We start from the raw sequence: 19,193 nt of genomic DNA, 5'->3' as shown, positions 1-19,193 counted from the left end.
AAAACATTGGTTATTGAGTTATATACTATATAACTAATAACGTCATTATTTATAATGTTTTTATTATTATTATTATCATTATATAACAACAGGGGAATAATAAGAACAATTTATTTGTGAAAAAATCTAATTATTTTTAAACATTAAAGTACACTAGAGTTAACACTACTTATTTTTCCAAATAATTAATTTTTGCTTATTGTCGTTATTTTGGAAAGACCGATTGATAAATTTTAATGTATAAAATAAACGTACTCTAAAATATAATTTTAATAAATACTGTATAGGAAAATCCTTACAAGGATGAAAAAAATTTATATTTTGGCATTTTTCTAATATATTATTAATAAAATTATTCTTGACGACAAGTTCTTCAAAATTGTTATGAAAAATAGCCTCCAATGTTGACACGAAAAATATAAATGTGTCTGTAGGCATTTTTAAGTTACCAAATATATCACAATTTCCGTTTTCGTATGTCTTTAAATAACAAAAATATGAGGTATCATCAAGCTCCTGATGTTCATTTCCATATGATACACATTTTTCGCATGTGTGCATTTTCAAGCATTTTTTAATTAAGTAGCCACATACATACCTAATAAAATTTTGTTGTAACAGATCGTTATTTCTGTAATCGGTGTCAATAACTAACGACTTATTAGTTGTCGACGAAGATATTTCTGGCTGTGAGGTACACATCTTCGATGCCTGTGAAGAGGCATCCCCTAATTTTAGAATTAAATGATCCCTATCCCCTTCACAATTTTCCGTGCCAGAATGAAGTAGTTTTAGACATAATAATTTTCTGAAAGACTGTGTGAACTGATGTGCTGTAGGATTTAAGCAATTCCCATTTTGTTGGCGTACAGAACCAAAAAAATTTTCCAATGCATCCTGATTCAGGCGCCTTGTGAAAAGATACTGAATATCCGTTTTCTTTTAAAATTGTCCAAAGATATTGCATTCCATTTATAGTTATTTGAATGCATTCAAAGCATTTTATATTAGTTTTAATAGAAGTATTATCTAATTTATTACATACTTGGACGTTTTTAAAAAAATCAATACAATCGTTTAGAAAATCAACTTGATAGGGTAAATTTTTAAACGCTCTGTTAAAGTGTTTTGTGTTAGATGTTGTGGACGAATTTAACAAATCTAATAATTTGTCAATTCTCTCGACAAATTCTGCCGTTGTAACTGCTCTTGCCGGTAGTTTTTGAAAACGGATATATACACACAGGCCTACATACACAGCGTTCGAAAACACCTGAGAAGCATACTTTATTTTCATTTTTTCAAAGCTGGTAGGTCTTATGTGACTCTCTGTCAATTTTGGTGCCGCTCGTGTAGCGTATTTACTATCACTATTATAAAACTGTTCTATATCCCCCCAAGATATTATGTTATTTTTATAAATAAAATTATATTTTATAAATTGTTCCTTATTGCTTTGATTATGTGCGGTGGATCAAAAATATATGCAATTCGCTCCCCTTCAACTTCTACGAATGGATGAGTTGGTGTAATGCCCAAAGTTTTAGCTACACTTATATTATTTGAACCCATGTCGCTTACGATGCAACATACTTTCAAACCTACTGAATTTAAAGCATTTATGTTATTTATAAGTAAGTTCTTTAATGCTCCGGCTGGACATCCTGTCTTATAAAAATAACAGCTTACAGGCTGACTCCAACTGGAATAAATTCCACGGATCATAAAAACTAAAGCTTTCATTGCAGGTTTAAATTTGCGATTTTCATTCCCCTCGTCCTCAAATCCCAATATTTGGTCTTTAATAACACTATAGAACAAGTTTGCCTTTATGTTCATTTCATCGAAGCATAAAACACAATACTTGTTCTCATTGTTTAGATGTGTAATTTTTAAACGAAGGCTTTCCCATAAATCTGGGTTGTTAAGTCCGCAATAAAACTTGAAGCTACCCAAGAGTCGAAACAATGTCTGTGGGCTTGGTAGGCAGTACATATGCACAAGTTTCTTTTTATACAACTTCGGGCCCATAAAGTACATTTCAAGACATTTCTTTTTTAATTCTAACGAATATCTTCTGCCTCTAGGGAGTTTGCTAATCTGCGTTACTTGAGACATTATGAAGTTACACATCTCCTCTTCGGGACATAGTTTCCTTGTTATGATTTCATAGTCTTCTAAAGTAACATCATCATATTTATGGTCTTTTATAAAGTTTAATTGTTCTTGCAGCTTAGTCCCAAGATTTTTAAGACATACATTTTCACGTTTTACTTGCGGTAAACACTGGCGTAATTTATCCTTCCGAGGTGACGTTGCTGATAAAATATTATCTGTTTGCGTGCTTCGGGTAGGTGACAATAAATAAACATCTTCTTCTTCAATAAGGGCGGTTTCAGAAACATCAATTGTAATAGGTTTTGCTAAAACGTAACAATTAACAATAGAAACGTTATCATAATTATAATACACTTCACCATATTGAATCGGAACATTCTCTTGCAATAATATGTTCTGCAAAATTTTTATTTTCGGAGAACTTGTTTCAGCTGTAAAAATTTAGAACAACTGAATATTATTAATCTTAATTTATTAATATAAAATAAATTTTTAGAGTAAACATGTATTAACAAAGTGTACCATGGATCGCATATTGTGTGTTTTTAATAAAGCTACAGTTACTTTGAACATCAAATTTGGTATAGCAATATAAGGCTAAAGAATGTTCTTTTTCAAGTGTGACTAAGTAAAAAAATGGAACATTCCTTTGGAATAGTAATCCTAAGATCACTATTTTGGCACTGTTAAGCTCTGTGGAACTCTTTGTATGAGGTTTAAATAACACATACCTTCTTCATTAGAAACTACAGTATTTTCTGCATTGGACATATTTTGTGATTTAATAGCAACGTAACTGTAATTGTGTTCCTGTTCAATGTTGGATCTACCTTCTAGAGTGGGAAAAATTGTAGGAACAGCATTATCCATCAATCGGTTACGAAGCAGATTTTGAAACATTCTTGTTTCAAAGTGCAAACCACATAGCCGGTAGCTACGATAAAGTTAGTCTGGTATTGCAGCAAGATCATCGCGGCCACAAGCTACTGCCCATGTCAAATTTAGTAAAATAATGCATTGATAACACTGAAACTGGTAAACTAAAACTTGTTAGGTTAGGTTAGGCGCAAAATATTACTGCGCGCGCACGGATGAACAACTTTCAATAGTTTCATAAGGACGATCAAGTTTGGTCGCGCCGGGTCTGACGTTAAATATTTATCGTAGGTCGAAATTACTTGTGAATTATTCAGCAACTACTAGTTTATCATTAAGCTTAGAATAATAAAAGAAGATAACCGAGGATACAAAACAGTTGAATCATTTATAGGCTTGTAACAGCTTTATAAAGCTTCACTGGGTCTAGTAGACCCGGCGCGACTACTGACGGGTTAAAAATAACCTTTTTACCGAACTGTTGGCACTTCATAAAATAAAATTACATTTTATCACACCTCATCATCCTCAATCTAATGGTGTTATAGAGAGACTTCATTCAACTCTTGCTGAACACATTCGTTTATTAAATTCTGAAGGTTTTGCAACCACAACTATACAATCCAGAATGATTTATGCAATACTAGCTTACAATCAATCATTACATTCTGCTACTAAATTTAAACCAGTAGATGTAATTAATGCCCATATAAATAATGGCGACCCTTTCGATATTAACGTAAATACCCATCTTTTGAATGATTATATGCATCAACATAAAGAAAAAGCAAAGTTAATGTACTCCAGAATTAATGAAAATTTGATCAATAAAAAACAAACACCTATTGACAACATTAATAAAAACCGTGACAAACCTACATTATTCAAGCCACAACAAAAAGTGTTTATTAAAAAGCATGAAAGGAAAAAATTAGCGAATAAATTTGAGAAAAGTACAAATATCTTAACATCTGATCTTGATAAAAAAGTAATCTCTACCAATACGCAAGGTAAAATACATATGGATAATCTTAAACGACCTTTGAAGCAGACGTATGACTTTAGTACAAATATTTCTTAAAATTATAGGTTACCCCTTGTCCTCGGACTACCGGACAAAATCGTAATTCGAAATTTAGAAAGGAATTCCGGAATAATACCCCTTCACTTAGGAAATGCTAAAGTAGAAGAATTTTCTCACACGCTCATACATTACCAAGACTTGAATCCAATAATTATCGAAACGAATAAACTTTACCAAAAATCAAAAACAATTATCGGACTACTTCACAAAAATTATGAACATTCATTCGAAATGTCGAATTATTTGAAAGTGTAAAGATTAATCTGTATACGTACCGAAAACAAATTAAAGGAAATTATACCCCATCCACAACGTACAAGACGTGGATTGATCAATGGTCTAGGTTCAATATTTAAAGCTGTCTCAGGCAATTTGGATGCATCAGACGGAGAACGTTACGATAATTTAATTACTCAATTACAGAAAAACTAGCATTGTCACCCAAAATTCGATTTGTTTAGATATTATTAATAAATTCAATAAAACAATTATGGAAATTAATCATAACGAGAAAGTATTAGATTCAAAGATCGATCAACTTTCGTTAATAATTAATCATTCTGAATACGATCGAAACATTACGTTTATAAAAGATACTTTGATCCAAATGATAAATTTGTACGAAGTGATACAATCAGTTTTGCAGGATGTTGAAAATGCAGTTACGTTTGCTAAATTAAAAGTGATGCACCCCAGCATAATCACAGTAATTGAATTATTTAGATCATTAAAACAATTGACCAAACAAGTTAACGTTAATCAACTACCTATGGAGTTAACACTTGAAAACACTTTGTTTTTCGAAAAATTAATTGAAGTTGAATGTTACATTTCTAACAATAGAGTAACGTATTTAATACACATTCCTATAACCTATCCATACCAATTTGAATATTTTCACCTGTATTCCATCCCAATACTAATTGTAAGTAAGAATCGTCTAAAGACAGTGATTTCAAAAGATAAATATTTGATAAAGAATGAAATGTATTTTGGATTTAAAAATCATTTGTAAAAAATTAAATCTTGAACAATTCACTGAAGAAAGCCCTTGTGAACTACAACTATTAAATGGGAAACGTGCAAACAATTGCAGAGAAACAGAAATAAAAATTGCCGAATTAATTGTGAAGCAATTAGGCAACACCAACCAATGGATTTGGGTAATTCCTATACCACAATTCCTAAAATTGGAGTGTAATTATCAAGATGAAACCATAAGAATGCACGGAACTTACCTGTCCGAAATACCTGTGGGATGTAAGATTTCATTCAACAATAGAACCATAATAAATAATTTTAGCGATCTGGGATTCCAGTTTCATCGTAGTGTGGATAATGAAATAAAAGGTGCATTTTACGATGATGATTGTTTATTTATTTGTTTCGGTGCAACAATTGTTTCGACCAATATGGTCTTCTTCTTAGGCACGACTAAAAAATTATAAAAATTCTATTTTATGAGGTGTACATTTAGGAAAAAACGTAAGGTATAATTACCGTCAAAAGAGAGATTAGATGTTGAGACGGAGAATTAATGTTGATTCAGTAATTGGTTTACAAAAACAGTCGCAAAAGGGTTGTGTACATTTTAAGTAATACATTTTCTCGAATCGGAACAGAAACGTTGTTTATATTAAAGTTTGTAAAATGAAAATTTGAACTGTAAAAGAAGAGGTTAAATTTCAAGTAAAAGTAAATCTTGAAACATCTTACCAAGGATCATCGTAAAAGGAAACAAACAAATTAATAAAACAAAAAAAGAACTGTTAAATGAAAAAATAACAAAAATTATGAAGAAACTATGAAAAAATTAAAAAAGTGAAACGGTACTTTTCCGTGCAGCGCAAAAGACCGACTGTACGGTGTAAGGTGACTTTCATCAAGATATAAAGAAATGGGGGTGGGAGTGGGGGTTAAATTATTTAATGAAATTTAGGAAAAATCTATTATTGTTGAAATCAGTTAAATCATTAAGCATTAGTTCTGATTTATTGGTGTGAATGTAAAATTCTTCTAATAAATCTAATTCTTTGGATTTTTTGATATTTTTAAGGAGTTTAATATTTCAGGAATCTGTTTTATGTTTGGTGGATTTGAGATGTTTATAAAAAGCTGACGAGTCCTTGGTAAGATGTTCCCTAAATCGTGTTTTCAGATTACGGCCGGTTTTCCTATGTAATACCTATCGCAGTCACCACAGTTTATTCGATACACTTCGCTCGATTCGTCAACTCCAAATTTATGTTTAGTATTATTTATTAATTGTCCAAGTTTTATACCGGAAGTAAAAGCAGGGATTATGTTATATTGTTCAAGGTTATTTTTAAATTTAAATTGAAGTAAAGGTTCAAAGGGGACAGTAATGTAATGTTTATGTGACTTATGGTGAGGATAGATCATTTTGTTAATTAAAGATTTATGTACCTAATTATAAAAATTTTGTATATCGTTTAAATTATAACCATTGTTAAGACCTATTTTAATTATTCTCATAAGTTCGTTTTTAACGAAACAAATAAATAAACAATCATCATCGTAAAATACACCTTTTATTTCATTATAATAAATAACGTCCAAACAACTAATGGAACGAAATCAATATTATTTCCTGAATTAGAAGAAACACTAGATCCGACGTTACCTTATCTTAACTTGACTCTACATATAAAAGATATTGGTTTAGATGAACTTCATGAACTGAAATCAAGGATCATCGCCAATAATCCATTGATAGAACATGGGATTACAAGATTACCAAACGCATGGACAATCATTATCTATGTAATCGTAATATTGTTCATTGTGTGTTTAATTTATAGAAAAATAAGAAAACATCAAAAATCGAAATCCCAGGTTATCGATTCCAATAATATTCAACTTCCGTCCCTCTGAGTTGAATCTAATGGGGGAGGAGTTATATCTACATGTTCCCGTGAGAACTTATAAAGAAGATACGCTGTTTTTGGAAAAGAGATGATAAGGACATTCCATCGTTCATTCCTGAAGCAGATGTTTTACTTAGAATTAAGTTTAACTTCTTTTAGTAAATTCTTTTCCATTGTTAGGAATTAGAATTAGTTTAACCTCCGACTTGTTAAGATCGTTATAATAAATAAAGTTAATTTTTAAAAAGAAACTCTTGCAGTGTTATTAGAAAACTCTCGTAGAGTTTTTCCCTCTTTCCATAGCTTTACAATAATCTTTCAACTTCAATTTCTTTCGTCTTCATTCTAACTTTTAGCTTCCAATTACTCTACTAATGCAATTGGAATAAACTGTTTTGTTGTTAAAACCGGAAAGCATACATAACCTATAAACTATGTATTGTTTACACTAGTCGCTTTGCTCTGTACGCAGATTTTTGCATAGGCATTATTTGAAGTATTTTTAGTTTAAATTTTTTTTATAATGTTTATATTAATGTTGTTTCAACTATATATTTTTGAATAAAAAACAAAAAAGATTAAAAATAAAAAAACACTTTTTTAATATTACATTTTATTTTATTATTATTTAGTCATAAAAACAAAAAGATTTAAGTACTAAAAAAATCATTTATTTGCACGGGTATGGAGTTGACGTACTTTTCCCATTATTTGGTCTATTTCGGTATAGAGTATGCACAGTCTATTCAAAAGAGTTCTAGTTTTCAATCTTCGAATACGTGGCGACGCGATTGGATTGAACTCTTCATCGCCGCACCATTCTCTAGTTCGTCGGTGGGAACGACGTGGATTCAGAGGGCGACGCTGATCTCGCTCCGTCTAAAAAACATAATCATAATAAATAATAATAATTCATGAAATACAAAATTAAAAAAAACTTACGTTTGGTCTCGTCATCACCGGCTGACGATGGTGTGGAATAAAGCAAAAATTAAAAAATACATTTAGAAGTTCCAATACCCTCTCAGAGACCGCTGCAGCTTCCTTGTTGTCTAAAATCGAATTTAAATAATCAATATTTAATTCACAAGATAAACGAAAAAGAAAAAAAACTTACATTTTTGCTCATAATGAGCGAAATTCGTAGCACCGTCAGCATGGGGATTAGTCCCAACAGCTAATTCACCGAGGTAATCGTATTTCTTGAGCCTCATGTTACCATCTTCCTTTTCTTGCACCAATAAAATAAACTCTCGATTGGATGGCATTGTAGAATTAATAACTCTTAGCACATATGAACAGTTTATATAGCTCGAATTATCGGTAGCGGAAGGATGCATGCGTTAATTGATATATTTTATGCATGGCTAATTGATAGAATGCATTGTGCATTTTATCAATGACGAATTATCGGTAATGGGAGGATGCATGTGTTAGTTGATCTATTTTATGTTGCCCGATGTCTATGAGGTTACGCTTCTAACAAGTTTATAAATGTTTAATTAACAGGATATTATTTATCATTCAATAATTTATTACATATTGTTCATTTATAATAGAAAAAATTTCATGGTCACACCAACATATACAGGTGTCCAATTAGTGCGATATCGGACGATATCTCCTTACAGAGTGTCGCTAGAAGAAAATGTTTATATATAAAGTTGTTTGGTGCTCGAAGGTGCATAACCTAAAAATATTTTTGTTTATACAGGATGTTGCAAAAACAAAGTACAAGGTACAACTTCGTAAATTTAAATGGAACACCCCATATTTTATTACATTTTTGAATTACCCTTAAAATTCGACATACTTTTTGTTAAGCATTACCTATACCAAAATTTTACCGTTTTTGAAATATTCAACATTTTGTGAAAAAATCTCCACCTGCACGTGTCTATAAAAGAAAGCACTTTTATAAAGCACATCCTACACCTATTTGCAATAGTTATCAAGTTATTTACGCTTTCTACAAATTTCTACTTTAACCCTTTCGAGACGGATGTCGGATATATCAGTTTTTCCATAATTTGACTCTCAGACTGGTGTCGGATATATCCGACTTGCTTCTATACTGCTTGTGAAACTGTTATCTATAATATCCGACTGCGTCAAAACTTACTGTGGCCATAAAACCGCTGTCGGTTTATGCCGTCACAATTTACATGACACAGAAACTAATGTCGGTATAATCCGATTTAACGGAGATATTCGACAGTAACCGAGAGTGCAGGTGCGATGAATATGCGTTGCACATGTTTGTTTCAATTTCTTCAGTAATGTACAAAATGTCATCGGAAGACGATGCAGGTCCCTCACGTCCTAAAAGAGCCAAAAAAATTGATACCCAATCCAACAACTGGTGTGGTTTAGGTGAAAAAGAAGTTAGAGATATTCTAAAAGTTGTGGATAACCTCGACGACTGTTACCTAAGCGAAGACGAACCATTTATTGATAGCGGAAGTGAATATATTCCCGAATCATCGAGCGAAAGTGAGTCTTTTGAGAGTGCTGATAGTGGTGACGATTACTTATAAATGCGAACGACACCACTGAAAATAATAACGAGAGCGAAGAAGGGGCACAGCCGCTTCATGAGATCAATATACAGTGGACAGATAACGAATTTAAGCCTAAGAAACATGCGTTTATAAGTGATCAATGAGGTGTAAATCCAGATTTCAATCTCAGTTCAAATTCAACTGAATTACACTACTTCTCGAGCATTTTCACAGAAGACATTGTTGACATAATCGTACATGAAACAAATCGCTATGGTGCAGAAAATACAAATGACTGGAAAGATCTTCATAAGTCAGAGTTTTATGTTTTTTTAGCACCAAATTTACTAATGCCGAGAAACAACAAATTATCTTTGCATGAGTATTGGTCAACTGATCCTCTAATAAATTCTCCTATTTTTGGACAATGCATATCAAGAGATAGGTTTCAATCGATATATAGACATTTGCATTTCAGCAACAACAACGAAGCTTCAAAGCATGATCGTCTTTTCAAAATTAGAAATGTGTTAGAAAAAGTCAAAGAAAGATTTAAGAACGCTATGTATCCATTTGAGTCTCTTGTTATTGACGAAAGTTTGACACTTTTCAAAGGACGCCTTGTATTTAAACAATACATAAAATCGAAGAGGCATCGTTTCGGAATCAAGTTGTATGTCTTGTGCGACTGCGAGACAGGCTACATTCTAGATTTTATTGTTTATATTGGAAAGGAGACAGATATTGACACCGAAACTAATCCTCTTTTGGGAATTACAGGTGCAGTTGTAATTAAATTGTTGACGCCATACCTAGATAAAGGACATTCCCTCTATACCGATAATTTCTACACGAGCCCTTTGCTATCTTTGTTTCTGCTCAATAGAAAAACGAACACCTGTGGAACAGTGCGACAAAATCGGAGAGGTATGCCAGATCTAAAGAAAAAATTTGAATAAAGGGGAGACGGTATGGAAAAGCACTGAGAAATTATTAGCCTTGAAATGGAAGGACCGCAGGGATGTAACCATGCTTTCTACAATGCATGAAAACCAAATAGTTACTCTTCCTAAACTAGACCGTAAATCAGGAGATAATATAAAGAAGCCCTTGTGCGTGTTAGACTATAATGCACAAATGGGAGCTGTTGATCGATCGGATATGCTAATAAGCAGTATAGATTCTATGAGAAAAAACGTCAAATGGTACAAAAAATTGTTTTTTCATGTCTTGGACATTTGTTTACTAAATAGTCATGCATTATTTTTGACACAAAATGAGAAAAAGGTTCCGCTAGCTGTATTTCATAAGAATGTTATTCGTCAGTTATTAGAAAGGTAACAACAAAGATTTCTTGTATCATTTTTATCATTATAATAACCAATATTCTTATTCTTATCAGAGATAGCCTTCAGCGTAAAGTGCCACCTCGTCTTTGCCATAATTTGAAAAGGATTACAGAACGTCATTTTCCTTCATTGGTACCGGACACCCAAAAATCAAAGCGAGCTTTACGGCGCTGTATGGTCTGTGCCAACACTACCACAGGAGTCAAAAAAAGAAAGGAATCTCGATACATGTGCAAAGAGTGTAATGTAGGTTTATGTATCGTACCTTGTTTCGCGAGATATCATACAACCACCAAATTTTGAGAGTTTTTGTGAAGTGCAGTCAGTCCAGTTTTCTGTATCTATTTTTATTTCGATAATAATACAATAATAAATGTTTAGTTGTTCAGAAATACAGTAATAATAATAATTATTTTTTTACTTTTCATCTATTTATTTGTTTTTTGTTCTGTCCAGAATCCAGAAATGTTCTGTCGGAAATATCCGACGTCAGTCACGCTACCAATATTAAGACACCCGTCTGTGGGTCATTCATTTTGAAAAAAGTGCCGTTTCGAAAGGGTTAATACCCATTTGATTCAAAATTTTTTTGTTGGTTAGCCATGAAAATAATAATTGATAACAAAGCAAAAAAATGCAAAAAGAAATTAAAACTAATAATATTCAATATAAGAAAAATATGGAATTGGCAACATAAAATAACAAGGAAATATTTTATTAAAGACAACAAACGGCAAAGTTTCTGAATAAATACCATAAAAAAAGGGAAAGAAAGTAACACTATACATAATTTTCAATGTGTCTGCCTTGACGTTCTTCACACAAACGAATTCTTCTAACAAATATAAAGCTTGCAAAAATGTATATTTTGGAATTCGTTAACTCTCTTTTTAAATAAGTAGCCATTTAAAAAGTTTCAAGGCTCAAACTGAAATAGTCGTACTGTAATGAAGTGACTTCATTGAAGTCACAAAAACAAAGTAATAAAACCATAGGCAACCATATAAACCTTGAATGTACCCGCGCCAGGGCCCCCAGACTTTATAAATGGAATCTAACTTATGTCTAGTTTCGTCTGTTAGTAACACTAAATCGCCTTTTTTAACATTTAAAGGGTTTAAGTTTACATCAAAATAATTCTTTTGTTTCTCTTTAATATCTTGCAAATATTTACTGGACCGAGATAGTGCAATTTGCAATCTATACTTAACTTCTTTAGCATATGTATCAATAATATACAGTGGATTGATGTTTCCTGAATTTTGGGAAAGATTTTTCGGTAATGTAGGAGCCTTCCCAAATACTAATTCAAAGGGACAGTACTGATGTACTCAGGAGGGAGTGCTATTGTAGCAATAGGCGTAATATTGGACCCACTCATCCCAATCATTCTTATGATCATTAATCTACATCCGTAAATATTCATTTAATACTCTATGGTTTCGTTCGATTGACCCTATCGTTTGAGGTCTATAAGCGGTTGAAGTTTTATGACCAATGTCCAACATTTTAGTTATTTCCGAAAAGGTTTCATTAACGTATTCGGTACCCATGTCTGTGCGTATCTCTTTCATAGGCCCATATTTGCGGCAAATTAGGGAACTCGGAGCAGCAATTCTTAGGCGGCAGAATGTGTACTCCGAGCGGCAAATTAGTGATTCGGAGCGGCTGTTCTTGAGCGGCAAAATATGTACTCCTAGAGGCAAATTAATGATTCGGAGCGACAATTCTTGCGCACCAGAACATATACTTGGACCGACAAATTACTCTATTTGATTGACTCTATTTTATCTGAGTTTTATGAATTACTTTTAATACTCTTGGTGTAGGGTGTGCAAAACACTGGATTTGAAAAGTATGTACTTTATTTAAAAATAATAAAAGTAATAACATAACATAACATAAATTATTTAAGTATGTAATAAAAATAAAAAAAATATTATAATAGAAAACATAAATAATAAATAAATATTATAACAAATTATAAATCAAACATTTAGTTATAACCATACATATATAACCATTCAAATCAAACATTTAGTTCTTTAAAACCAATATAAAATAAAAGTTAGTTCTGAAGAATAAGAGCTTTTTTTGCTTTTGAAGGTCTTCCTCTTTTTTTTTTGTCCTAAACGAATATTTTTTGCTTCTTCAGGAACTGAAACCTTTTTTATTCGAATTTCTAATCCAAGGGCATGTTTGCATTTGTAATTTTTTAAATAGGCTGGACAAGAACATACAAATTTGTTGTTTCGATTTTCAATAGTCCATATATTAAAATATATTTCTTTAAATTCTTCATATGTGGTCCATTCTTTTTAATATATCGAGAAAACAATTCAGGGGTAATATTTTGATATTTGGATTTTGTAGAGCACGTGTAAAATTTATTATCCACTTGCATAATCTTTTTATTTAACTGAATCCACTGATATGCCTCGGTCCAGTCTTTTAATGTAATTATTTCTTTTAGGTGAAATTCTTTGTAATTTGGAGATAATGGGTAGCGATCCTTTGACCATTTCATTAAAAGATGGCTTAAATTATTTAAAAATTGCCCTATAGGCAATCTCTCTCTAATTGTGTGTTCACTTTTTATTACAGCATTTGTAGCTTCAAGTCCATTATTTGTACTGGGATATCCCAAAGCTGCGCCTTTAAACCAGTTTTGATTCTTCGTTAGCCATTCCTCTTTAAAATAATTCAAAAAATCTGTGAGATTCTGGTTTTTCATTAAGTACCACTTTTCTAAAAAGAGTTTCGAAGCCTCATTAAATATATTGACATTATCACAGACTTGTAGCATAGCAATATCTTTTTTAATGTCTGTTGCATACTCAATACTTTTCAGTCTTTTTTCAGCAGCTTTTATGACGTGAAAGTAACACATTAAACGGATATGTCGGCCAAAATTGAAAATCCATTTGTAATAGCAGCACTACCATCTGCTAATAGTATTTCAGGTTTCCAATTTATATTGTATTTTTTTAACGTGGAAAATATAAATGCAAAGTCATTTTCATTTTCTCTCTGACACACTAAAATAGCGAACGGGTGAAATACTTTGTTTTTATCACTGGTGCCAACTATTATTACTGGATATCCCTGCCAAATTAATTTATAAGTTGCATCTATTTGAACCATTTTTATTTTATTTAAATTTTCTAATAGTCTTCGAGTAGATAGAACTATTTTAACGTCGATTTTTCAAAATTTTTCGGTAATATTTTGTCAGCAAAATTTATGAACTCATTTAATGACGCCATGGTATCAAGTTGAATAATTTCGTTATCTGAGTCGTCGTTATCTGACTCAGCACTTGTTAACACGATGTTTATTTGTTTAATTGGATCACGGGGAACAATGTATTTTACGTCTAATTTGGCAGAAGCTTTTACTGTTCGATCTCTTAAATTAGAAAAAGAATCATTAACCCACTTTTTATGATCAATTGAAAGTTTATTCCAATAATTATTTGCAAGATCTGAAAAATCGTTAAATTGAATTACTAAATTATCTCTAATATCATAACGAACTGATTGCTGTTTCGGCGGATTTGTTTTAATCGCTCGTTTAGATTCCCTATAATGTTCTAATTTAATAGTTGTAAATAATTGCTCTAATTGATCCCATTTTAATGACATAACGCGTACATATTTCTAAATTAAATTATTGCTTACGTTATTTTTATTTGTAATCCGTTTGTGTAATTAGTAATCACCAACCCAGCAGAAATTGTTTCCGGGCGTTGATCCATGATGACCCGATTGAACACCTCTCTCTGGGACGTACCTTTTCTTGTGGTCGCAGATTTTTCTTTTTAAACTAACGATTGGGAAGCAGCCCTTCTGACAGTCCTCTTCTTAATGTGTCTGGAGTATTCTTTCAATGCTTTCATAATGAAATTAAGGATCATTATTGCAAACATGATATACAACATTATCTTCACATCTACGTCAACTCTTATTTGTTGTTCTTCAACATAAAATTCGCATTTACGGCTACTGTTTCCGTAAATTCCTGGTTTACAGTAGCTTCTTTACTTTTCGTATTGCCCATTTTCTTCCTTTTTTCTGTTCTATTTTATTATCCAAAATAAACGGTCGCCGGTTAATGAATTTAAACTCTTAACCGCCTTTCAAATCATTCGTCTATTTTATAAGTACTTCTTACAATAGCTTCTTACTGACTACTTGCGTGACGTATCGTCAACTCTACTGCTATTATCGCTACGAACTACCTTTACTCAATACGAATTGAGGTCGATGCTTACACTTCAATAAATGCACTACAACGGGCCCCGGGAATTTGTCCCTCTGCGCCCCCCCCCCCTCGTCGTGCCTGATCATCATCACTTTGTCACTTATATCAATTTATGGCATAATAGCGATAATTTTGTTCTATTGCGTAGTCAAAGATTTGCTGAATATTAAGGTTAATGAATTTGTTGTTGAAATATTTAATGTATACGTCTAATTTTTTTTTTGGTATATAATTTAAAGTCGCTATTAAACCAAAATTTTGAACTAAATGTATTATTGATTGGACAACATGGATTCTTAAATAAAAGCTTACTAATTTTGAGGTGTGTTCCTTTCGCAATTCGGGTTTTTGTTGCGAGCTGCTAGTACTAGGCGCATCGTCTGGTCTTGTATCGGGTCTGTATCTGATGAAGTCCCGAACTGAGTTCGAAAGATTGCTTTCGTCCACCATTTCGTCGCTTCTAGGTTCCGGATGTCCTCCGTCTTGTAAACCTTCAATTGTACTCTATATTTGCTGTCGTCTTCCATGCACTTCCACGAAGATAAGGAATCTTTGCTCCTTATCCACAAATAAGACGAGATTCCGGATTTCGTCTGTGGTGAAGTCATCGGTTCTTTTAATTCGTCGAGCAGACTGTCGACGGTAATCTTCAACTTTTTGAGGAAGGTGCAGCGACATTGATTATTCGCGAAGGAATATGCGTGGATGAACACGAAGATCATATCCACGATCTTCGTGTTCGAAGGCGTATCGGAATGGGCCTTTGAAAGTACAGGCTTCCATTGCATGAATGTCTCCTCTAAAACGTTGGATCCCTCCATTTGAAGGTATTCATATAATGTCTTGCACGAGTCGGAAAAAAAATAACGAAAAAATATCACGACTTTTGAATTTGTTTCGCCAAATAAATTCATGGAGGTAATAGGGAAAGAAGGCTTCTGAAGTAGCACATTGGCGCTTCAGTTTCCTCTTCGCCCTCATCCACATATTTTCAACGTTCTGCGTATGTATGGTGGGATCCTCGGCATCTACGAAATTTTCTTCGTGAATAATGACTTCATGTTCATATATACTCCGTACGCTCTCCACCCGTCCGAAATAATAATTGTGTCAGGGAGCACAAATCTAAGAAAAAACATTTTTAATTCATTTTCAGGTATTCCTTTCCCACTGGGAAATAGGCGGTTAATTTGGGAAAACAATTTTTAGTTAATACTTGCTCCACATATATATGTACCTTTCAATAATTGGGGTTAGGGTATTATCAGTTCTATCCGGCACCTCCACCAGAAAGCACTTGCCACTACCTCGTTCGATACCCCCAAAAACCCAGTGGCCTTCACGCAATTGTCCACAGTGGAATTTACGGTGGAAAAACTTTGATTCATCAATTTCCACCGTTTTGGATAACAGCGTGTCCTCATCAAAGCCTCCTACTTGGATTGGATTGTCGACAAGGTTCTGTTCGGTTATATCCCGACAAAAGGAGTACCAATCCACTATGGTGTGGGTGGATCTTTCCCCCAATTTGGCGTCACGCGCCGCCACATACTGCGGGTACTCCCTCGCTCTCATCCATACATAATATCCAAAATCTGAGTCAATTTCAGCCTACTATTCTGAAAGAATGAGCCGGCCCGTATTGATACGTTGATTGTTTCATCTACATTCCTTGCAGATTCACTGCTTTCCATCGCTGACACACGATCTAATGTGGCAATTATCACATTCTCTCGAATTAGCTAAAAGTCTGCGTGTTGCCAAAAGACTAATTGTGTCTCCAATTGTTGAAACAAAGTCGCAGTAAAGATCACGTGCTGAAAACGTTCCTTCTAACATTATTTCAATCGGCAAAATTGTCGCAACATCGACGATAGTTGTAGGCGTTCGATTTGCCATTATTGTACTAGTTATAAACATATACACATATTCAATTTAAAAACTTTTAGATTTGATGGTATTTTAAACTTACCTAAAATTTATATTTACAAAAAAATACTAAAAATTAATACTAACACTAAAAAAATAAACGTAACACTAAAAACTAAACGTAACAAAAAAAATAACAGTAACACTAACAAAATAAAAAAAAGGAAAGCAAAAGTATTTAAAAGAAACGAACAACACAATACTTATAATAATACTCTATAATAAAGAATTAGCTAATAAACTAGGAACACGGGAGAGAACACTCCTTACAGCACTATGAAAGTGCTATTGGATGTTTTTATTTTCAAGGTCACCCCGTCCGGTCATACAAGTGCGACTTGCTGGCGTGAAATTAGACAGCTACTGCACGTGTGTACTCGCATCTTTTGCGAGTACGCACGTCAGGAATTGGATGCAAACGAAAAGGGGCAACGCATACTATATTTAAAGAACAATATAATGAAGATCCCCGAGAATATAAAGCAGTTATGAGAGTGACGCATAACAAGTGGAAGTACTCTTAAATTTAATTGCTCCAAAAATTCAACGTGAGGATACACGCATGAGGGATGCTATCCCTGCGAGAGTAAAGTTGGAGATAACCCTAGTATACCTATCTTCTGGAATATCGTATAGATTGTTGTCGATATTTTTCAGAATTTCAAAAGCATCCATAATTAAAATAATACCAGAAGTGTGTAATGCTATAAATGAAAGTCTAAAAGATTTTATCAAAGTAAGTAATTTTTATTAATCAAATTTACAACTGATTTGTTAATGTTTTTTGAATGTATTAAAAATGAACCTAGTAATATGCAGCAAGTTCATCACTTGCGAGTATGAACGGATTCAGAACTGTAATTAGAAGGAGTATACACATTTCTAGCATAGAGGGCTGTCTTACGGTATCCTAGAGAGTAATGCGTGTATTTCATCCATCGCATCAATTCTATTAATTGGTGATGACTGTCTGAGCTGCAGTGCTACATGTCTTCCAATTACATCACATTCATCTTCCGGTTCTTTTGGACTCGGGACAGACATTGTTAAACATTGATTTAGTTCCTTGAGTTCATTCACGGCTGCTTGAAGTTCAGACACTTCTGGTGATAATTTTATCTTTAATCTTGGTTTTTTGATGGCTTTATTTGTTGTATTTGAACGGTGTTGTTGCTATTGCCACTAGTATCACGATCCTCGTTATTAGTTTCTGAAGATTCTTGAAACAATTCGTTCCCTGATGTTGATGCATGATGTGGTTTCTGAAATTAACAATACTCTTTTATTTTGAATTAACATTACTATTTTAAGCCAAATCACAATTAACCATACTATTTCACTTTTCATTTACCGAATAGGGAGGAATGGCAAGATATACAAGTAGGATTCCATTCGAGGTGGAATTTCCCAAGTTGCTGTGGAGCTATTGATGGGAAACACATAACAATTCAAGCCCCACCAAATTGTGGAAGTGAATACTATAATTACAAAGGAACAAACAGTATAGTTCTTATGGCCGTCGTGGACCACGATTATTGTTTTAGATACGTAGATATCGGCTCATATGGTCGGAATGCTGGATGGTGAGGTATTCCAAAACTGCTCTTTGTATCCTTATCTGGAAAACAACTTATTTTTGCCTGAAAATGGGCTTCTAGTTGGAGATGATGCCTTCCCTTTAAGGCCGTACTTACTAAAGCCCTACAAACATACACCAACTATAAGAGAAAACATTTATAATTATAGATTGAGCAGAGCAAGAAGAATCGTTGAGAATGGGTTTGGCATTCTAGCATCTCGTTTTCGTATTTTGGGAACACCAATTAAAGTTAAAGAAGACTGTTCGCGCGGCAAATAGAGGCCGTTCTTAACTCACGACCTCTAACCCCCCTTTCCAGTGATCTTAACGACCTTCAAGCTTTTACGCCAGCTCATTTTTTGATGCTTGAATCTATAAACAATTCTATTGCTGATCCCGATCTGTCACACGTACCTCTCAATAGATTGGACCGCTGACAATTGATTCAACGCATGAATCAGGATTTCTGGAAGAGATGGCGACGTGATTACCTCCACACGCTCCAACACCGATCAAAATGGACGACCAAATCTGCGAATCCATCCGTTGGGGACCTCGTTCTAATAAAAAATGAAAATCTACCTCCACTTCACTGGGACTTGGGAC

At 33.3% G+C, this 19,193-nt stretch overlaps 1 protein-coding gene across 1 annotated transcript; it reads right to left on the bottom strand.

Annotated features, from left to right (window-relative positions):
- Positions 1-7,568: 7,568 nt before the first annotated feature.
- On the bottom strand, positions 7,569-11,392 carry LOC111419656 (uncharacterized). The gene is made up of 3 exons (XM_071199800.1): positions 8,084-11,392; positions 7,909-8,018; positions 7,569-7,845 (listed from the first exon to the last, which is right to left on the bottom strand). The coding sequence occupies exons 1-3, from the start codon at positions 8,304-8,306 to the stop codon at positions 7,633-7,635; spliced, it is 546 nt and encodes a 181-aa protein (XP_071055901.1). The 5' UTR covers positions 8,307-11,392; the 3' UTR covers positions 7,569-7,632.
- Between the last annotated feature and the right edge of the window lie 7,801 nt (positions 11,393-19,193).

This window comes from Onthophagus taurus, chromosome 11 (assembly GCF_036711975.1).
Source record: "Onthophagus taurus isolate NC chromosome 11, IU_Otau_3.0, whole genome shotgun sequence".
In the NCBI taxonomy this organism is placed as follows: domain Eukaryota; kingdom Metazoa; phylum Arthropoda; class Insecta; order Coleoptera; family Scarabaeidae; genus Onthophagus; species Onthophagus taurus.
Note: the sequence above shows the minus strand (reverse complement) of the source record. Positions and strands in the feature narration are given on the sequence as shown.

Excerpts from the sequence above, each read along its gene's own strand:
- LOC111419656 (XM_071199800.1), bottom strand. The coding sequence starts at position 8,306 with ATGCATCCTTCCGCTACCGATAATTCGAGCTATATAAACTGTTCATAT. Across the intron at positions 8,019-8,083 it reads CGCTCATTATGAGCAAAAAT|ACAACAAGGAAGCTGCAGCG; the intron begins GTAAGTTTTTTT and ends ATTCGATTTTAG. Across the intron at positions 7,846-7,908 it reads CGGTGATGACGAGACCAAAC|ACGGAGCGAGATCAGCGTCG; the intron begins GTAAGTTTTTTT and ends TATGTTTTTTAG.